Below are 23185 nucleotides of genomic sequence, written 5' to 3' on the forward strand. Positions count from 1 at the left end.
ATAGCTAGGACCAAGAGGTTGGAAGCATATTGGACTGACCATGATATTGTTCTCACACACATAGACAATATTGTCTAGCCATGGCATATGCTATGCAATGAGTAAACATTAATAGAAGATACCCCTTAGCCAACATGTAACTATCTACCTATAGCATTCCTTGTGCTAATACTATTGCAGAACATGTTTTATTCTTACATGCATAGCATAAATTCCCCTCACAAAGTCTAATGTCGCCACTCTTTTGTAGGTCACTTAACACATAGAACCCATCCAAGCAATGCCATTTGGATCAGTGTCTTCCAAGGAACATCATTTGCCCAAAAAACAGTACAGTATTTAGACAATTTCAACAAATTGCTTACCTACATAGAATTAGCACAAACATTTTCACTGAACAAGCATTTTTATTGTTTCTCTAGCACTCACTGCTTTGCTTTTGCAAATCTTCCATACATGTCCATTGCAGTCAACCAAACACTCATAGCTTACAAGAGCACCTTGGAAAATAGTGGTAACTTTAAATAATATTGCAACAATTGCTTGATTAATAATTTTGCATTTTCTACACATGCCCTGACATTGGATGGTGATAACTTTGAAGAATATTGCAACAATTGCTTGATTAATAATTTTGTATTTTCTACAAATACCCTGACATTGGATGGTTCTGAATATTGTATTTTGTAAATATGTGCACGACAAAGAGACTTTGAAACAACCAACAACGAAGTGGTAAAACATGCCTACTATACTAAATAAATGTAAGCTTGTGTGTGAATAAAATTAGCATCACAATTTACAACAATTGTTTGCTTTGCTATTTAACAATAAAATTAGCATCAAATCTTATGATGTTTGTTTGCTTTGATGTATTATAGCCATGTCGATCAGCTCAAAGGAAAAGACAACTCTTGCAGCACCCTCACTACACAAGCAAGTCATACCAAACAAAGGTACCCCTCTCAATTCCTTCATTCCCACCCAAATTATTTGCTTTCACAAATTTCATCACTTCTCTCTTTCTAGTGCCCATTGCACCTTGAATTTATTATTTGTTATAGTCCAGGCCTAAGTGTCAATTATGTATACAACATAGCCCAATATCTCAATCAATTATTGTCATGTAAATTAAAAAAGAAATTCATACCTAGTTGACTTTGCACTCTGATTGCCATCCTATGCTATGCTTTCTTCCCTTTGCAGGAGCTCTACCAAGGTCGAATACAATAAGCAAAATAGCACTCCTTTACATGAGCACATACAGAAACGATAACATATGTGTACTCTGCTAATGAACTTCACACCTCTTCCATGTTGCATTGATTTCTGTTACCGTGTCATTTATTCCACATGGCAAGAGTGGGGCATCTTTTCTTTTTTATGTTTGAGTCCTAATTCATGCCATATTACCTTGGTTCAAGTCTTTAATGCGTCCTCAAATCCTTTTTCTAGTCATTTAAGTCAAGTTCAGACAATTGATTGAACTCTTTGAACATGTCAAACCATTCTGAACTGGGTTCCACAGGTTCATTAGGTTCCAAGGTGTTCAGGAAAAAGTTTTTCGTACTAACATTTTCTCTAAGTGTTTTGCAGCGGCTCTTCCAAAAGTTTTTCCTGTTCGGTGACATAGCATTTGTGTTAAACTTATTGAACTGAGTTCAAATGGTTCAAATATGTTCAACGTGTTCAACACAGCAAGTGGTCAACAGTTTGACACGGTGTACATCTTGAACTACTTGAACACTCAAGAAGTAGGTTCAAGATGTTCATTTGGGTTCAATGTTGGTGGGTCCCGTGGTTTCTAATGTTTTGGGAAGTGCATTCATTGCTAAATACAGAGAGGCAGAATCATATCTTAAAGTGATGTCATTCTTTGGCTTTTTTGAAGTAAGTGAACGTTTTGGGAACTGGCAGTTTCTTAACTCACGCCGCCATGCATTCAATGCATGCATGCGAGCGTCTAATCTACCAACTTGCCGCGTCTAGACTGAAATTGTGAAATCATTGCATTTAATGTATCTGTATCATTACCTTTCTCAATAAAAATATGAAAATCATTTGTGTTCTGCATTTGTTACTTGTTGCTGGACTTTTGTTTATGTTATCCCTGGATAGCAGTCTTTCTTGCTACTAACCGTCGTTCGATTATACAACTGTGAAGGTGAGTCTTTCCTTATTTTCTTCAGTGTTTTCCCTTGCATTTTCTCTCATACAGAAGGTTTCACTGCAATCAAATTTACGTTTCTTGTTTTGAAGTTATGAAGTCCACTCTGCATTTGTTTAGAAACATCTTTAGCTTGGCATCCACAGAAGCCATAGTTAGTGATACTGACCTGAAAGGAGAGAACCTTGAAGATTTGAAAGAAAGGGTGTTCAAGGGTATTGATAGGTCTTTTTGTATAGAGATTTTGAGTAGTGGACTTTTAGAAGCTGCAGCCTTTCCTCCAGCGATTCCTTGTCCAGAGTTGGTTCAGGAGTGTATTGCTAGATATGACCCAGTATCTGAAACTATTAAGAGAGATAATGGCGAAACCCTTCTTGCCATTAACCGTGAGGTGATTGCTTCAGTTTTCAAGATACCAGATTACCAGTTTTCTAATTTCTCTCCTGCCCAATCAATCAATGAGTTCAATGTAGACAGAGCCAGACACCGAAATAATGTGGTGAAATTCTAGTTGAAGGTCCCTCAGAGAGGTGGTTCTAGGTTACCCAAAAATCCTAACAAGAACCACATGTTGCCACATATCCATGATGTGATGCTTCTGTTGCATCGAGCCAGAGGTTCTGTCGAAGCTTATAGCTTTGATGATCAGATTTATTGCTATCTGCAATTAGTTCTGGAAGGAAAACAATATTTGGATTGGGCAGAGTTAATTGCTGATTCAATGAGAGAGCAGTTGAGTCTAGCCAAGCAGTTTCAACAAAACTTCTTCATGTCCTCATATCTCTTGTATTGTCTAGCTTGTGTTAAGGAGTCAACGGGTGTACCAAAGCAGCTCACTAAGGAAGATGTTCCGGTGTATGAGTTCTATCCTATGTTGCAAAAAGACAATGCCCTACAAGATTTCAGAAGGATACACAATGCATTCCTGGGTGATATGTGTCATGAACTGAAGGGTACAAAGGCTAAACAGATTTCAGATCATGCACAAACCTTGATTAAGAAGTTTGGTAGTTTTTACATCCAGTTCCCACGCTTTTGCTATATACGGGTACGAGGCTTTGAAGAGGAACCCTTCAAGCTCCCCCACTTCTATTCTGATTTTTTTGTTCTAGCAGAAGTATGCAGGCAACTGACCTCTGTGATCAAGAAGGCACAACCTAAGGACAAGTGGGAAGATCATTTTCCAATACAATTGCAGGTGTTATCTTGTAATTCAATGTCTGATGCACTAAGTATAGGAGCAGACCTTAGGAATTTTAATTTCTCTCTATATTTTGAAAGGAAAGGGTTTGACAATAAGGGATTTTCTCGGAGCCTTGGCTTAATGCCTTATCTTCCCATGCCATAGTTGGAAGATTTCTGGGAAGACTGTATAGATGAACTTGAAGTTTTCCAAAGGGAAAACATGAGATTGGTGCTAGAACAGGTTGTCTCTTTGCAAATAAAGTTAGACATAAAAGGACTTGAAGAGGATTATCTTGAATTGTTTGAACCAGGATATTTAGCCCATGTAGAGACTGAAATGCTCCCAATTAATTGGGATGAGGAGGAAAATGATGACATACAATTGAGGACCGAATGAGTTCTAGAAAGAACCATGGCATGGGTGGCTAAAAAGAAAGCAATAAAGTTAGGCGCCAATTCCCTTTCTGCAAGAAATGATAAGGATCATCTATCTTCACCAAAACTTCCTTCTAACAGTGCTCTTGTTCGTGCAGGTAAGGATACCAAGTCGTCTCAGCCTAGACGCATGTCTAGCCCAACTCTGGATTTCAGTACCCCTCGGCATACTCGATCACGTAGTGTCGCCCAGAGGAAGATGGACTAGGTCAAGGATATGGGAGTAAAGGATGTCGTGCTTGAGGCTCAGATTTTTGAAATTGAAGATTTGGATGGTGAAGTTGCTTGTGCTCTAGACTCCCAAATAGTGACTATGGCAATGACGCCACCACCAAAAATGATTGAAGGAACTACTCATTCCTCTGCGACCCCTAAATGGTTAACAACCTCAGTGAACAAGAAAAGGAGCTTTCTTCCTATGACCATTCTGATTCAGGAAATGGTTGCTAAGTACTCCGAGAAGAATCCAAAGCCGAAAAGGTTCAAGACCACCACTCACCTAAACAATGACGAAGAAACTGGAAAATGGATGGCTGAAATTGCCTCATACAAGTCGAAAGATGAAAATAGAGAGGCTGGTCTTGATGACTTTAAGATCACAAAAGTAGAGTTGGGAAAGATGAGAAGAGATACAGATAACCATTTTTTCCAAGTGTCAGCAAAGAAAATGCTTACTCGCTCAAAGAAGGATGGACGGGAGAAAAGAGAACTTAAAAGACACATAAGTGTTTTGGCTCAATTTATCGATAGTATCGGTTGCCTTGGAGCAATTCCAATATCCCATGCCACTGAGAATTTCAACCCAACTTCTCCAGAAAACAAGAGGTTGATGAACCAAGTTCAACGGGCTAAGAGCATCGCTGAAGTGGTTGAGAAGTGGATTGAACAAATAATCAAAGACGGTGAAAAGTACATTACTAACTCCTGGAAATTGTGTGATGAAATACAGAGCATGATTTCTGAAGTCCAAAAGCAGCTTGTGTTGTGGGAGAAAGAAGAGCACAAATGGCAGAATGTCCTACCTCTGTTTGCCAAAATCGAAGAATATGGGACTACCAGGTTTCTGATAGAACATTCAATTAAGCTGGTGGCCGATGAATGTCAACTTTTTGTGCTGAAGAAACTATCATGTGGCGAGTGCTTACCTTTCAGTCGGTGATTACAGATGCAAGAACCTCTGTCTATGAACTCCAGGATTTGCAAAGTAGTATAGTCAAGAATAATAAAGTGGTTAATCTCGATCATGACAAGGAGTTAGGAATCTACGGGTCAAGTACACAAGAAGCAATCAAATCTTTCCGGTTGAACATGGAGAAGATCATAGTCAAGAGTAGCTTCACACTGGAGGATATAACCAAGGTGGCTAGGATCGAATCTATGGTTTTCATTGGGAATGATCAACTGATGAAACACTTAGAGAAGATGGTGCAACATAAGTGGAATAAAGAGGTCGCAAAGATGAAACTCGATGCAATGAAAGTTCCAAGCCAATCCATGGTTCAAGAACTCACAATTGCTCATGATGCCCGTGAAGACAGAGAAGATGACAATGATGGAGTATGACATAATGCATCAATTTAGGATTAGTTTCCTTTATTTTTAAAAACATTTCTCATAGTTATGCAAAAACTTCGGGACATCTGTCCCAAAATACTTTTCGTTGGTTTCGTAACTATTTTATCGGGGAGTGGTCGAGTTTTCAGGGAGACCTCCGCCATTTAGACTATAAATTAAGTAAAACAGATGGTAGAAGGGTTAGATTTTAGTAACTAATTTTGTGAACTTCAACTGAATTTTTTGTTTTGGTATTTTCTATTCTTAATCAAAGGAAGAATCAGATGATTGAGATATGTTATGAAAAAAGATTGGCAGATGTATTTTTTTGCCTTTGTTGCATAAGGATATATATATGAAATCTGATCATATTGTTTTTGGGGAGAAGAAAGATCTGTGTATTTTGAATCCGAATAGATAACATGTCTTTGCATATGTTCATCCGATCAAGTAACAGTAATTAATCATTTCATTATTCCTCTGATGTTCTTTCCTTTGAATGTGTTGTTTACTCTAGAAAAGGTTCACGATTGAGGGTGGATTTATTTTCCTTGAATCTATTCATCTTTTATTAGTTTAGGTGGAAGAAGTATATTGAACTTTGTTTCAGTTGCTGTAGTTACATGCTTTGAAAATTAAGGAAATAGCTTTCATTGTTTATGAGACATGAGAAAAGTTGTAACCTTTCATCCAAGAATGAAATAGGCAGCCTTACATGCTTTCTGGCTAAAAGCTTTCATTCAGATATAAATAAAAATAAAACACATTTCATGAAAAACCAAGATAGGGAGTTGTACCTATGCAAAAATTCAGAGGGAAGTGATTTGAACAACACTTACCCAACTATTCAGTGAATCATTTGTTCTTAGAATAAGGTAACAGAGTTTAATATTAATCATTTAAAAACAAAGAGCAAATATGTTCACTAACAGATTTTTGGCGACTCTGCTGGGGAGCGAAACAAAGAGAAAACCAACTTTTCAGTAGACCGGTATGTCGAAGATGTAACAAAAGTGAACTCAAATTGGCAAAATTGCTCTGAGTTCAGGAAGACTGTTGAGATTGAGTCTTGTTCGAAGTAGTTTAGTTTTCCTACAAGTAATCACCCTAGATTCTCGTCCATATACTAGAGCACAAAGAAGAGAAGGACCGGTTGATAACTATTTTGAAGAATTGCAAAATCTGTCATTTGCCCCAAGTTTTACTCCTAGAAGGAAGTCCAAAAGTAGACCTTCATCTCCTATCTGAGTTACCCCTATATCTTCTTCTTCCCCTTGGAAAGCACTAACACTTACTGGAATTCAAGCCCCTCCTCTTGTGACCATTCATCTAGTGTTCATTATGGCTCAACCCTGGGGTGCGGCTGTTGGACCTCTTGCTCTTGCAGCCCATAATCCACTACCAAAAGGAGCAAAGGACATTTTACCCAAATATAAAGGTGATGGGAAAGTTTCAGTTGAAGAGCATTTGAACTCTTTTAAAGTAGCAACTAGAATCCTAGCAGTCCAATATGAGGATGTGGCTATTAGGATTTTTGTCCAAACTCTCACCGAAGGGGCAGCAGAATGGTTTAGCCAGCTGCAAGCAGGATCCATAACTGACTGGCAAATGATGACAACCTCTTTTGAAAAAATATTCCAAAGCATTGATGATGAACACATGTTACTGGCTCAACTCACATAGATGAAGAAGGAAATTCATGAGCCGATGAGGGATTATGTAGCAAGATATAATAAGATTATTCACAAAATTCCTCAAGCCAAGAGACCAACTGTAGATAATCAGCGATGTTTCTTCGTAAATTCCATGCCACCTGACCTAGGATTTCACCTTAGAAGAAGTAGGTCAGTGGACCTAGAGACTACACAAAATGAGGCTATACAACTTGAAGATTATCTGATAACAGCTGGCAAATGGAGGAAAGATGTACAAACTCCTCAGGGACAATCTCAGGCTTCTACGTCATCTACCGATCCAGTTGTTCAACGGCTTATCAATGATATGATTGATTTAAAGAGGCAGATATCTAAGCCTGGAAACTCTTATCCACAACCTTATCAAAATATAAGCAGGAGAACTTCAAATCAATATAACTATGGATGACCGTTGCAACTTCCTGCAATTCCACAAAGATTACAGATAGAGGCACCTCCTGACAAAGGTGTCATGTGTTCATTTCATCTTACCACTGATCATGATGGGGTTTCATGTCCTGATATGATAAGACACGTTTAGATGCAAAACACAAAGGATGAATTAGGAGAGTTCACTGAAGCAGAAAGAATTCAAGAGGTACTTGGCGACTCTGGAACATTCTACCTCGAATATGAGTTAGATTCAGAAAAAGGTAGTAACATTTTGGTGACTCTTGAAGGTTCTTCATGTGCAATTCTAACAAGGAATCAACGAACCTCCCAGCCTTCTTCCTTTGTGAACCCTTCTGGAAGCAATTTCAAAGGCAAAGATCTCCCAGGTAATAGTTTTTCAAAGATTCCTGAGGTTAAGATTTTGCAAAGGAACCATGAAGATCATAAGAGCTCTTCCTCTTCTTCCTCCTTTGATATCATCGAGTTCTGTAAGGCCTCTACCGTTCAACTTCCTACCACTGAGTATTTAAAGCTTAACCCAAAAGAGTTGGATAAACTGGTCAAATACATCAAAGGAGATTCCTTTTCGGAGTCCCAAGTACATGGATGCATGGAAAATAATGATTTAGCTGCTGCAAAAGGGTCTTCATCTATCCCCTACTCATTAGCCAATCTGACAGATCCCTATGCTTTTCATGATACAAAGTCTAGGCTTGAGGTTGAGATTCCAAAACCTGAACCTTTCTATATTTCCCTTCTCCTTAATGGCCAGAAGTTAAGTAATTGCATAATTTATTCAGGGGCTTCAGACAATATAATGCCTTCTCCTGTGGCTAAATCTCTAGGTTTGACCCTCACTAAAACATTTGGGAGATGTTTTTCAATGGATGGAAAATAGGTTCCTCTTATTGGGCAGGTAAAGGATGTCCAAATAGTGCTGGCAGCGTGCCCAAACAAAAGAGTAAGATTAACTATATTGGTTGCTGATATTCCGGCGAGTTACAAAATGCTTCTGAGTAGGACGTTTTGCAAAGATCTTGGAGGCAAAATCAAAATGGACTGGTCTGAAGCCATCATTCCCCTTGGGAATCAGAAAATTAAGCTTGAACCTGAGCCCAAGAATAAGTACATTATTTTTCCCTCAGATAACCCCAAAGCCCAGATTCTATTTCAAGAGTGTGAGTTTGGAAACTATCTTGTTCTTTCACCTGGTAAAAAAAAAAATGGACGAGGCAGTTGATGAACTTGACGAGCTATTGCAGATGGAGTTTGATGGAAGCTGCACTAACTCTGGTTCAGGGGCAGGGGTGGTCTCGCTGTCACCAACTGGTAATATTTTCCCCTTTTCTTTCAAGTTGGATTTTAAGAACACTAATAATACTATTGAATATGAGGCACTATTATTGGGATTAAGTTGCTTAAAGTCAAAGGTGATGCAGAGTTAATCGTTAGGCAAGTGAAGAATGTCTATACGATTAAGAATGACAGGTTGAGGCATTACAGGAATAGAGTTTGGGATGAGTTAGAATTCTTTGATGCCTTCTCAATTGAAGCAATTCCGAGGGAGCAAAATAGTAGGGCAAATTCATTGGTCGTGTCAGCCTCACTTTTATTACCACATCCGGATTTTAAAGATAACTCACATAGGATTGAAATGATCTATAGGCCCAGTGTTCCTGATAATGAAGATCATTGGCAGGATTTTGATGTGGATGCACAGATCAAAGATTTCCTAGAATGTGCTCAATCATTTTCTCAGTCATATTTTGAAGGCTCTGAGAATGTTTGCAAAGAGTTTAGTCCAGACCCAGAGGTAGATCCTACAAATAGCTTTATTCAGCTCAAAGGCCAAAGGGGTTAGTGATTTTGCAGGAGCTCTACCAAGGTCGAATACAATAAGAAAAATAGCACTCCTTCATATGAGCACATACGGAAACGGTAACCTATGTACACTCTGCTAATGAACTTCACACCTCTTCCATATTGCATTGATTTCCTAGTGTCGTCAAACACTAATGACATTGAAGCTAAATATGCCTCTTTACTCCCCACTTTGTCAATGAATCACCTTATTCTCAACAGCATTCCATAAATCTGCTACCATTGCATTGATCTCAATCTGTTGACTTTGTAGATGCCTCACCAACATGGAAGCCAGTGCACCGGATGCCACCTCTCCACAACAACACACAATAAAATGGTAAAGTTGGTGTTCCTCCACAGATACATTTATCCTCATAGCACATTTTCATTCATTCACTCTATAAGTTTCTCTTGTATACATTGATCCTTATACAATATCTTCATTCACTCTCTAAGTTGCACTTTTTGCTTTGCTTTTCTGTAGGCAAATTAGCAACATTGAACAACAAAACTTCGCCCCTGTCAAAATGCAGCCACACAAAAGTGAACATAAAAAAGGGTATCCAAACCATCTATCTTATTTCTACTAACACTATTTTTCTTTCCCTGAGTGCCTTGTAAAGAGTCAAATCCCCTTGCCAGAAAAATCTGTCTATTTTTTCTGCTATATTACTAAAGCCTTTCCTTCTATTTGTCCATGTGTAGGTGTCTCCTGAGTCTATTTCCAAAAGGCCATTCCTTTCAATCCAGTTGTTAAAATCCTGTTGGGCACTCCCTAAGCGAATGATACCTCCCCTCTTATATGAAGCACTCCTGATAGCGTTAAAATCACCAACAATAACGACATGTTCCTCAGATAAGGTGGAGAATACTCCATCTAGTGAAGACCATGTGTGTCTCTTTTTGAAAGAGGACACTGGGCCATATACATTGATTATAAAGAAAGAAGTGTTCGACTACAAGTGAGTGATTTTGGCAAGCATCCAATCCCTACTAGATGTTATACCTTCTGCTTTAATTTGAGAAGACTTCCAAATTATCATTAGTCCTCCAGAGGCACCTTCTGATGCTACTGTCATTTGCAGTGAAGCTTGGAATGAGGAACTAATCTCATTTCCAAAGGCAATTGCTAGTTTTTCCTCCAATTTAGTTTCTTGCAATAGGATTAAGTCTGCACTGACCAAAAGAATCTGTCTTTTGATCACCCTCTGTTTGTTAGGGGCATTGAGTCCCCTAACATTCCAAGAAAGGATTTTCATTGTTGTTCATGAAGGGGGTTTCCCTTCCATACTTTCAAAAGATCCAATAGTTTAGATTGATTCTCTGCCATTCCATCCTAAGATCTGGTTTCTATGAAAGACTTTCGACCCTTCTTGGGAGGGGATGAGCCAAAATCTGGCTTCTCCAGGCCCTCCTAATTCTAATGGAGCCCTAGCTTTCTTTTCTCCTTGATCTGTGAGTAGAGCACTGCCAAGGGGGTGTCCAATATTGCATCCTGGTCTTCCTCTCCTATCATGACATTCTATAGGGGATTCTGAGCATCATGATCAAAAGGCAAATCTAGACTGTTTGACTCAAACAGCAGGGATAGCAGAAAAGGGAAAGGAATTTCTGATGAGAGGTTAAAAAGATGCTTGGGAGGGGGACAGTCTGAAGAAGGAGAAATTTATCCCTCTGGTAGAAAAGTCTCAATATTCTCCTCCATGTCTGCTCTAAGATCCTCTTCAATAACCTCCTCCTCTTGCAGTATTTTTGCAAGATGAATATTTTTGCATTTAGTGGATTTTACTATGTGAGATGAACCCCTGGAGTTCTTGTGCCTAACGCAACTTTCCCTTTTGGGGGACTTAGATGGAGGTTGTGAAAAGATGTTAAAAGCTCCTCTACTCAAGGCTGGGGTTTTTTTTGGCCCGAACAAGCTTCTAACAGCCTTTTGGGATTGAGGCTTGGCAATCAGGGATAAAATGAGAGGTGGACAAGAATTAGGGGAGGGTTAGGATTCCTAGGGAGCGAGGCGAGGAGGCGGGGAAACCAGGCCTGCAGGCTTATTTCTAAGATGCAGACAAGAGAAAGGAGGATGGAGGGCCAGGGGATCTAGAACCACAGTTGAAACCAAGGGAGGAGGAGAGACATTATAGAGGGGCTGGCGAAGGGGCTTTGATAGAGCTTGGATCGTTACCTCAACTTCTGATTCCAGAGGAAGTTTCCCGATCCAAGGTCCTCTTTTGAGAATCTAAGCTCACAAGTTGTTCTGAGTGCTTAAGAGGGAGGTTGAGGGCTCCCAGAGACGCTGCCAAGGAGCTATTATTAACTATTTGGTTTCTCAACAAGCATTTGCCAGGTACTGCTTTACCCAGTCTTATCACCTTTTGCTTCCATCTGCCCAACTCTGAAATGATCTCAAGCTCACTGTAGAAGCCTTTGGACAGATCAATCTCAACATAGATATTTGCTATGTCTTTGCTTGTCCCACCAGTGCCACACCATTAACCGGGTTCTGAGGTCGCGACAGATTTTTATTCCCCGACCTTTGAGGCTGATGAAGAGGAAGGAGACCACGAGAAGTCCAAACATGATTTCTCAGAGCCATTCCAGAGTTGGATGAAATCTTTAGAGGGCGATTTATTTTCAATTGAGATTTGAATGGATTCAAAGAGTTGGAGAATTCTTTCCTCACCACAGGAAGTTTCAATGATTCTATGGCTTACAACAAATAACGTGGCTACTTATTTTAGTATTTTTTAGACTGCGTAATAATCTTACCCAATGTTTAGCTATGATACTTGAACCCTGTCGTGTGGATTACATTAGAAAACATGTGCAGTGAGTACTCAATTCCAATATTTAACATGTCTTATATCTGACAAATTAACTTTTACATATAATAACTCGGTAATTTCAATTACCGCTTACCCATTCAGGCAAAAACTACTCAAAGTTGTAGCTATGGAAAATTTACATTTTCCAAATTCAAAATTTGTCTTCTTTGATTCATCGTTTTTCTTTTTTGCCCTCACCATCCACATCTCCACTTCTCTTTCTCTGATCTATATTCCTTCAAATTTTCCCACCCAAGCCTCATTTCCTCTGTCCTTGCAACAGGATCTGCACAATCATTACATAAAAAAAATGACCTCACCTCCACATCCACATTGCCCCCTTTTGGCATAATCCCTTCACCAAAGGGGTGTCTCAAACCCTTGCCCGCCCCCGCTCTTGCCAACAAGGGATTCAAATCACAAAGGGAATGATCAAGCATGCAAGCTTTAGCCACCCAGAGAACCTCCTCCTTTTTCCAAAAGTCAACCCCCGAGCGACCACCATGGAAATAATGTCTACATTGGTTTGATAATAGAATTTTGATTGAAGATAGTCCTCCCCCAACAACACCTCCATAATTTGCAAAAAGGAGAGGTCGTTGAACTTAAAGATGTCACCCATTCTCTTCTCAGACACCTTACTAAAGAATGCAAGTTATTGTTTAATGGAATGGAGCGAGAAATTTGTTTCCATCCCTTCTTGATGTTCACACCAGAATCTTCCCCCTATCATTGTCTAAATTTGACCACACACCGCACCACCTTGGAAAGAAAATGAGCCACCTTGGAAAATAAATGAGCTTCCTTTTAGTCGAATTAAACTTCTCCGCCTTACCTCACCTCAAATCAGAGTAAATGCCATTAATGTGATTTCCTTCCTTGATTCCTAAATCCACCAATTTATCATGTTTTAAACTCACCTCACATGCCACCTTTCCCTCTGCAATTAATAATGTACACCATGTCGTAGAGCAAAGAAAGAAATGGCAGCAGCCACCCAAAATGCTATCATAACATGAGAAGGACAAGGCATGAAGCTCGAAAAGCCTAGAGATAATAGCAGTACATCACATGCTAACTTAGCCTTCCCTTAGGTAGCCATATGGGACTCGTCATCACTTGAGCCAAACCACCACCTTTCCTCATTACTACTTAACTCGCACCCTCTATTAGACATAATGTCAGCCTCTACATTACCTTTTCTACAGATATGTGATATTTTAAAATCCTGAAAAAAATTAATTTTTGCCTAATAATATCATTTTCTTTATTAACTTTCCAACAATGAGAGACACCTTTAGCAATGGCCTCCATTACAATTTTTGAATCGCCTTCCAAGTGCATCTTTGTGACTGGAAGCTTCTCTACCAGTGATACCGCAAGCAAGGTCGCTTGCACCTCTACTTCATTGTTTGTACCATACCGCAAATGTTGATGCAATAAAAAATCATACACAGTGGAATCCACAAAGCAATAATCATAATGGACTGTGAAAATCCAATCTCTGTTATAATTTAAATAGATTATTTTAATATAAATATAATAATTTTATCTCTTTTTAGAAATCCAATCTCTCTTATAGTTTATATAGGTTATTAGTACTTGTCGTTAGGCTAGTACTATTGCAATCCATTGCACTGATTTTCATTAACTCGTTATTATTCAATTTGCTTTTCCACCAATTAGAACTATGATTTTTTTCTTTTGATATTTTTTTTCAATTTTTTAAAAGTTAATGCGTGATTTTTAAGTTTCTAAAATAGAGAAATTATTTTTCTCCAATCTAATTGGCTAAAAAATTTACATGTTAATAGCGGATTTCACAAATCCACTATGATTTTTTTTTAGGCAATGTTTTAGGTACATAATTTTTAGTACGTTTAAGTTTTTTATGTTTAAGAAGGATAAATGTACAATTTGTAGCAAATAAAAAAAAATCACAACCAACACACTGAATATATATACTTTCTATATTTTCATTCTTAGTATAATTTTTTTGTTGTATACAATTATATATTTTTTTTGTTTTCCTTTATATGACTACATTAAAATCTATCCTCTCTTTAACCTTATATACCTTAGAGATACCAATGTTATCACTCACATTTTAATAAAAAAAAATTATTTATTTTAATTGTGACAATATTATTAATTCACCTAACCCTAATAACATGACTTATATTATTTGCCCAAGTCAATAATATTAAAGTTATTGTTATCTTTTCAAATTTATTTTATATATTCAATAGTCAAATATTTAACAAATTACTTAGAATCTATATCTCCATTTATAAAAGTTTTATATTATATAAATAAATAAACATATATATAATATTAAAAAATATAAATTAACAATATTATTTTATTCATTCTCATACAGTTTAATAATATAACAATTTGATAATAAAATATTGTTATTAATAATATAATACTAATATTTATTAATTCTATTCCAATATACTGGCCACTTGTTTTAAAATACATATAATAATTTTATCTGGTGTACAAATTCCAATCTCTCTTATAATTTATAAAATTATTTTAAAATAAATAATAATAATTGTATCTCTTTTTCCAATAAAAGAAGCTTCTCAATTTCAAAACTTAAAATTAAATATTCCTTCATTTCAGCTATCCTGTTTTCAATTAAAGATTACTTCATTTCAGCTATCCTATTTTCAATTAAAAATAGCATATTCCAAAGTTCATAATCACTTAAAAAGGAAATTATATATATCTGTCTGGTCAGTTGGCCAACCCTTGAGGTCTGTATAATAATGGGTTTAGCAGGATGATGAGATGAAGCAGTGCTCTCATCATTTTACTGTAAATGGTGGACTATCCAGCACACACCATGCCCATTTGACTGTAAGCTGAACACACAGTACCTAACACTTCACTAACATATGCCATTCTTGTGTTCTCCTCAACATGTGTAACTGCTATAAATAACCTTCTGGAGTTGTTACAGTTGATATCAGATCGTGTTCAAGCTTTTGAGTAAGCAATGGCAGAGAATGGTAAGGAGATGTGTGTGACAGGAGGAACAGGCTTCATTGCTGCTTATCTCATTCGGGCTCTGCTCAACGAGGGTTACTCTGTTCGTACTACTGTTCGCAATCCAGGTATTTCATTCACATACTGAAACACTCTTCATCTTGCTGTCTTAACAGTAGGTAATGTTATGATGTCTGGGGAAGATGTTATGATAGAATTCATCATTTTAATGGAGTACTGCTAAGTTGGTCCTGCCAACAACAGATTTCTTCAGATGCTTTTGAAGTATGGATGTAGGGTTTATAAAGATTTTTTAATTGCTTTTAAATTTGAACGATGTATTTGCCTGTGATTAGATAATTTGGAGAAGATAGGGTATCTATTGGATCTGCCTGGTGCAAAGCAGAGGCTTAAAATACTGAAAGCAGATCTGGTAGACGAAGGAAGTTTTGATGAAGCAGTAAGTGGTGTAGATGGGGTGTTTCATACTGCTTGCCCCGTTGTAATACCAAATGATCACAATGTCAAGGTAGGTTGTTCTCAACTGGAGTTTTTCAATGCTTGGATTCAGCATTCTTGCTCAACTATAGGTTAAACTGCTATGGATTATGGTGGGTCTAGTTTCATGCACATCTCTAAGTTCAGATAATGGTGGGTCTAGATTTGCATCAAAACTTTGTATATTGTGGTATGATTTGTTCTAGATAACTTCATGCACTGGGGAAGCACTACTGAATAAAAGCTATGTTTTTTGCTCTTATGCTAATGATAACATTGTTGGATACACAAAGGCGACTTGAATCTAGATATTCTTAAAATATAGTTTTGGATTCCTTTTGTGTGTGTTCTGATGACATAAATTGGTTTTGTTTTAATGTCTGTGAAATGTATTGCCAAGCAGGAGACCTTCCTTGATCTGTGTGTGAAAGGCGCTCTCAATGTCCTCAAGTCTTGTTCAAGATCACCCTCTGTAAAGAGGGTGGTGCTTACATCCTCTTGCTCATCTATCAGATATGACTACAATATTGAAGAGCTTTCTCCTTTTGATGAGTCCCATTGGAGCAATCCAGAATACTGCAAACAGTATAATGTAAGTATAAATACCCACCTTTGGAGGTTGCATTTCACCTGTTAGAAGCATTGAGTTGCTAGTACAAGAGTAATTAATAGGCAGTGCATGCAGTGAGTATAAGAGTAAACTTAATCATCTTGCTATAGATGGCAAAATGCCCCAAAAGATCTTCATAAAACTATCCATGAAAGGTAGTACTTCATAAGTTCAATTCACATCTGCATAATTCTAAATTTACGGTATGTTTTTACTGCAGCTTTGGTACGCATACGCAAAAACTATTGCTGAGAAAGAGACCTGGAAGTATGCAGAGGAGCAGGGGCTCGATCTGGTTGTGGTGAACCCATCATTTGTTGTTGGGCCAGTTCTTGCTCCTGAACCTACCAGCTCTCTTGCCTTAATCCTGAGCATAATGAAAGGTCAAGGCTACGGTTAAAAATTTGAGAATTCTGACTATTTAAATAAGTATTAATCAATAGATTTTTTTTAAATTGCACATTTTATCAAAGGGTTGTTATTCAATTGGTTGAGCATGATTAGTGAGAGTGATGGTATGTTCCTTGATTACACTTTCAATAAGGTGCAAACCGTCAGAGTTATGATACAAGGGATGAGGCTAAGATCATGCCATGGACAATTTTGGACAATATTGGTGGAACAGATACTTCTCAATCCTTAACTCTAAGCCAAAATGATATGAGCATAAGCTTGTTGCCTCATATTGGAAGAAACAAATATTCAACCATTAGGATGCACCGCGGCATCCATGTTTGAAAGTTAAATAAATGAAGTCTTGACTTCTCATTGATGAGGATTGCTTACAGCTTGTTCACTAAACTATTGCCTCAAACAAATAACAGCAGTACTCATTGATGAGAAATCAAGACTTTAATTATGTAGCATCTAGCCATGGCACATCCTGAGGGCTGGATGGTCATTTCCCCATATCAGATAGCAAAATGAGCTTGTGGATAATATAAAATCTTCTAAAATAAGTGTGCGTTTGAAACAGGAAACTATTTATATTCATATTTATGCCTACTTTATTAGGTATGGGTATTTTTTCCCTTTACCATTGAAGAATATGCCTCTAATAATGGGTTGCTTGCAGGAGGAAACAACAAAACATACCCAAATTTCAGGTTTGGGTTTGTTGACATTGATGATGTAATAGCAGCACATATACTGGCTATGGAGGTACCATCAGCATCAGGGAGAATTATATGCTCTGGTGATGTTGCTCACTGGGAAGAAATTGGGAAGATGCTCAAGGAAAAATATCCCATGTACCCAATTGCAGACCAGTAAGTTCATTCATATTTATAGTCTAGTATAGCTAGAGGTTTACTTTCAAATGTTTTAGTGGAGGTGATGATTGCTTGTACTTATCCAACATAAAAGCGCTATCCAAATGGAAAACAAGAAAACATTTTTCATGGTGATTAATTAAGTTAAGTTTGTGCTACTTGAGTAATTTTCTTCATTATGGTTACTACAGATGTGGACCAGATCAAGGCAATGCAACACCTCATACAATGAACACTGGTAAGATTAAAAACCTTGGATTTGGCAACTTTAAAAGCCTTGACCAGATGTTTGAAGACTGCATTAGAAGCTTCCAGGAGAAGGGGCTGCTGTAGCATCTGCATTGAATGCCAATATGAACTGTAATTAACGGCAAGTCCTCTGTACTTCAGTTTTATTGAAAATTTAGATTAATGTGTATTGAAGCGCTGATGAATAAGATGTGCAAGATGTTTCCACTTCTTGAGAATTTTTCTCCCATGTCTTATAGATTACACATAAAATACACAAATTGGATGATGTGTTGGGAGGTACAAGAGTTGAATGCATAGTGTATAGACTCGGACTCAGCAAAAACTTCACAAGCAATTTAGAGACTAGTGGAAAAACTCTTAGAAACCTATCAATTAAAAAATATATATTTAATATATGAATATAATGGTGAAAACTGCTTATCCATCTCTTTTTTATCCAAGTTTTGGGTCATTTGATTAGAAAGTTATTTATACAATAACAAACCTACAGGTCCCATTATTAATTATCTTAAAAATTGGTTTAATTTTCAGATTTCCATTCACCACCCTCAATTATATCCACAAGCAGAATTGATCTAGAACATGCTTGCAATTGCTAACTTGAACTTCAAGCTTTCAAAATTTAAAGTCAAATTAAACTTTGCAGCTCACCACCACACCCCCCAACTATGACCCCCCAACTAGTTGTCGTGAGTGACATGGTGCATATTTGTGTACTATGTTGTTGTATTTAAAGATATTGACTATTTCATTCTGAAATAATCTTAGAATGCTCAGGCATTTAAAAATTATCAAAATAATATTTCCATTGAAAGTATTACAAGAACGTGTTTATTAGAACAAACATCATCCTAAACAAAATGCAAGTTTGTTTCTTGTCTTCAATCATCATTTCTAAATTTGAATTGGTGTACCTAGGGGATTGAGTAAGGAGAACATGACTAACAATATGTCTTCTTTTAACATTATTTGATTTGCGAGATTTGCACTATGTTTGTACAATTGTTCTATAGGAACAGTGTTGTGTTCATCAATTGCATTAATTATGAGTAGTTCTCCAAGAAGAGTAGATAATATCTTTTGGTTGTGTGTGCCGACATCTTTTCTTTTGTAAAAAAGAAATGGAAATGTTGGGTCTATAGGTGGGGTGCGTAAACATTTGCTATTCAAATATGCTATGTCTTCCTTAGTTTGCGAGCCTGTGCGTATTCTATTGAGAACAACAACAAACAACTGATCTAAACCATCTATCTCATTTCTAATAACACTATTTTTCTTTCAACTTATTTGCTCCTTCAATTTCACTTCCACTCTATTTCTTGTCCATCAATAGATTACATTTCTGCTTGGTCACTAGTCTACTCATATTCATTTCCCTTTTGTGAGATGAGACATTTTTGACACAACCAGCCATGTACATAAAACACACTAATATTTTGTCTTCCCTTCCTGCTTTATCTACAGTCAACAGATGGATTCTTTCAAGCAGCACAATCCCAATGCACATTCCACCAAACAGCGAAATCCCAATCCACAACCACATACAAGCAAGAGGTAATGTATGTCAATGCTGATAACAAAAGAAGTTCTACCTTCTAAAACTCACATTTATATTGGAGTTTGACTTGAATTATCTGACTTTGATTCCTTCATACCTGTCAAACCCCTCAAGTCACTAAAACACTTTTTGCACTTTTCCTGCAAATCCACTGGCCACATGGAATGTGATCACCAAGAGAGTGGTGTTGAAGCCCTGCATATAAGCAAATGGTAAAAATGCCCAATGTAGTAAGAAGACTTACACTTACACAATGTTTCCTGAAGTCCTTTATTGATGTTTTCCTCTCATGTCTTGTAGCCAACTCCAACCTCTGAGACAACAGACAACACCATCTTCCAGACATGCTCCACAAACTAGCCATTCAAGCCACAAGTATCCCTCTCAAATTCTGCCATCTATTTCAATTTTTCTTTTCAATTGAAGAGACATATTAAAAACTTGTGTGTAAGTCTCGTGATTGTTGCAATTTGTCTTGTTGTTTGTTTACCTGCCACACTTTCTTGAGGCAGTTTTATTTTGTTTTATTGAGATCTCTTCATGTCCAGCATCCCATTCTTTTTCATTTATTCCCTCGAGTTCAATTTGGTTACTAAAACATAAGCAACATTTCTCAACCGCAACACTCCAGTGACTGTAAAACAATCTCCAATCTCCTTGTTGCCTTCGGCTTTTGAAGCATTTTCTGATGTATCCAATTCATTTCTTTATATTGAAATCAGAACCCGGTTGAATTTAAAATTGCAGTATTGTCATTGTAGTTAGAGTATAATTATCTTTTTATTTATTTTTATTATAAAATTCTCCATGCTGGATTTTTTCGTCTGTATTGGCACCCAACTTTGTCCATATAATATGCAACATCTAGAATTTCAGTGCAATGCATTACCCAATTTTATCATTCCATATGTTCATTTTTTTATTGTGCATTTAAGAGCGAGCTTGGGTGGGCTTGAATTTGCCGGAATTCATGATAATTTAACACTTATCTCATCATACATAACAAAACTTCCTCTAGGGCATATTCTTCAATCCTTGTTCAGTTGTTAGCCGCTCCTAGTTAAAGTAATTATTCTGTTTGGTTTTCCCTCTACAGCCCATGCACTTGTCAAGGCTTCCATGCATTGCAAACATGTTCACCATGCCTGTTGCAACTACAACATCCGACAACATACCTCTCGCCTTTACGCTTTGATAAATGTCGATAAACCAATGGATCTTCTTGAAGTTTCCAAATCTTCCCAATAGATGCATACGCATGCCCTTTGACACTTCATGGGAACACATTTCTTTAATGTTGAATTACTTTGCAATCTTTGCAAACATTACAAGCGCCCTATTCATGCTTTCGCATTCATATTCTTTTATTGGTTCCACTGTTGTGGTCCACATCTTAGTTTATGCATTTCACAACTCTAGTTTGGATCATGGGTGCAATTGTCTCTTAAGTAAAATTGCATGTATCATTGTGTTCACATTATTAGAGTTTCATAAGCTTTAAGTTGATTCCAATAAACATTGATTTCTGCCAATAAACATGGATTGGTTTACTAATGCTCTTTCATTAATTCCCTATTGACCCTTCCTTGTGCAACCTTTCTTCAACACCGCCAAAACCTAGCACAATACTGGACCTGTGCACACAACGAGTTGGTTATATGTTTGAAGGTGACATTCTTGCTATATATGGACCTGCCAAGTACACCAACACACAAAACAAAATTGAGATATTGCATGTGGACCTGATAGATTGTAAAGGCCAAATGACAGTCACAATGAATATTAGCAACACATTGGTGGACACCTTTTTTCCACATTTGACCATTGGATCAGGCATTTGCATTTCCAAATTTACAATTAAAAATAAATCATAGTACGAAAGAGGTGATGCAGATTGTTGCATTGCTCTCACTACAAAAAGCACCTTTGAAACTATCCCATGTGTTTGTACCGAACACAAACTAACACCTGATTTTACAATCTCACAACTAAGCGAAGCTGAATGCCACTATTCTGTTGGTTCATTCGGAGCAATTGGAACTAGTTACCATTTTACCAAAACACACCTTGAAGTACATATAAAGGATGGTGATTTGCAGGAAGATATGGCCACTGTACATCTTGAACACTTTGAATTCCACCTTCTTTTTTTGTTCCTCCTGTCATGCCCTCTTTTGCCCTTCCCACTAACATTTTTATTTTGCAGGTTCTCATCTCCACCACGTACACAGAATTGTGCGCAACTTTACAACAACTCTTCTCAACAGTAGATATGCCTTTTATACTGTTCAAAAATATTGTGCGTAATGGTTCCCAAGGAACCCGGTCATTCCGCCCATCACAATCTACTTTCATTGAAGAGCTTAATGACCAATGCACAAAAGCACATTTAGAGACACTTGCCAAATGTAATATCCAGGTGATCACACGTACCTTTACAACTCTGCCCTAAGCTTTCTACTACATAGTATTTACAATTCTTTGCTTACTGTACACATTGCAATTGCAGGTTGTCGGTGTCCTCAAAGCAAAGAATGTCAAATATGTATATGAGATCACATAGGAAGTCATATATATAGGCATGTGAAAATGTTGAATCTAGCTCATTCCTTAAGTGGAGTAATATATTTTGTTTCCAGTCTGATTATTTTACTGTATTGAACATTGCTAAGGTTATGCGTTCCTAAAACTTCTGGGACTTTTATACTTGCTCTTTCCAGTACTGTCTGACAAGTATTTACTTCCTAATTTTTCAGTGTCTCATCTCATTCAAATATTCAGTTTAGTTTTCTTTGTTTTCATAACCTTTTTGCAACATATTTTATCATACAGAAGATGGACAAAAATATCTGGACATAGAAAGTGTCTGTGTGAGTTGCTAAAGTTGGGCTCTCTCTTAAATACAGAGAGCACATCAAAGCTCAATAACATTATTTGAAATGCATTACTTTTCATCTCGTATCTTGAAGTTTGCTTTCATATTTCATGTGATTTGTCTCCAGTCTACTTTTTGACTCAAGTAACATTATTTCAATGCATCGTTTTTCATCTTGTATCTTGTATCTTGAAGTTTGCTTTCATTTTTCCCATGATTTGTCTGTAGTCTATTTTTTTACTGAAGTTTGTTCATGTTTTTAGAACTAGGAGGATTGTAAAGCCATTATTCTTGACCAATGGCAGTGTTTTCTAAGCTTTTTTTATAAGGTATGCTTGATATGCACATGGGATTGTTTTTACTTTTTAGATAATTTATATTTATGATGATTGTTAATGTCTTTTTAAGTTTTGATATAGATCAATTACCCAAGATTTGATATTTATGATTCATCTGACGCATGGCCTTTGCTTTTGGATGATTATGTTGAATGGGCACAAAAGAGGCTGAGATGAGACAACCACTACTTAGCACTAATTAGATGCCTGTATTGCTTTTGCTTCTAAAACTCAATTGTAAAGAATTAAAGATTACTTTTGGAAAATGACATTTCTTTTTGAAAATCTATCAATTGTCATTTCCAATTCTGATGCTTGGTTCTTAGTTCTAACTGTTAATCTATTTTTCTCCATATTGGGACAGTAATTTGGAATGAGAACAGTATGGTTGTCCATCTGATGACTTGTTATGTTCTAGCTTGTCATACATAAATCTTTCAATATTGTGAAAATAAAGTATTTGTAACTTATGTACGTAAAATTTAGAAAGTCTATAAATAGATTTAGTTCTTTTTCCTATTTGTACTATTGTGAAATATAGTAAATGCCTGACTGCTTGTTACTCTTGAATTTTATATATGAATTAGACAGTGAACTAGTATTTAGGATGTCATGTAATTGCCTTTTGCAAAGATGTAGGAGCTAAATCATTTAGTTAAATTATTAAATAGAATGT

The 23185-nt window shown here is 36.9% G+C and overlaps 1 protein-coding gene and 1 long non-coding RNA gene across 2 annotated transcripts; both read left to right on the top strand.

Annotated features, from left to right (window-relative positions):
- Positions 1 to 445: 445 nt before the first annotated feature.
- LOC131857443 (uncharacterized) lies at positions 446 to 21974 on the top strand. Its single transcript, XR_009358742.1, has 3 exons — positions 446 to 514; positions 21503 to 21715; positions 21806 to 21974. It is a non-coding gene; the product is annotated as an uncharacterized LOC131857443 (long non-coding RNA).
- Positions 14882 to 18075, top strand: LOC131078570 (tetraketide alpha-pyrone reductase 2-like). The gene is made up of 6 exons (XM_059210038.1): positions 14882 to 15235; positions 15464 to 15636; positions 16009 to 16197; positions 16436 to 16598; positions 17291 to 17483; positions 17678 to 18075. The coding sequence occupies exons 1-6, from the start codon at positions 15118 to 15120 to the stop codon at positions 17817 to 17819; spliced, it is 978 nt and encodes a 325-aa protein (XP_059066021.1). The 5' UTR covers positions 14882 to 15117; the 3' UTR covers positions 17820 to 18075.
- Positions 21975 to 23185: the final 1211 nt, after the last annotated feature.

The sequence above is a fragment of the Cryptomeria japonica genome, chromosome 8, assembly GCF_030272615.1.
Source record: "Cryptomeria japonica chromosome 8, Sugi_1.0, whole genome shotgun sequence".
Taxonomy (NCBI): domain Eukaryota; kingdom Viridiplantae; phylum Streptophyta; class Pinopsida; order Cupressales; family Cupressaceae; genus Cryptomeria; species Cryptomeria japonica.

What these genes read in the sequence shown, in the direction of transcription:
- LOC131078570 (XM_059210038.1), top strand. Translation starts at nt 15,118, where the DNA reads ATGGCAGAGAATGGTAAGGAGATGTGTGTGACAGGAGGAACAGGCTTC. An exon ending in TACTACTGTTCGCAATCCAG is followed by an intron (nt 15,236 to 15,463) that starts GTATTTCATTCA and finishes GCCTGTGATTAG; the next exon opens with ATAATTTGGAGAAGATAGGG. An exon ending in ATGTACCCAATTGCAGACCA is followed by an intron (nt 17,484 to 17,677) that starts GTAAGTTCATTC and finishes TGGTTACTACAG; the next exon opens with ATGTGGACCAGATCAAGGCA.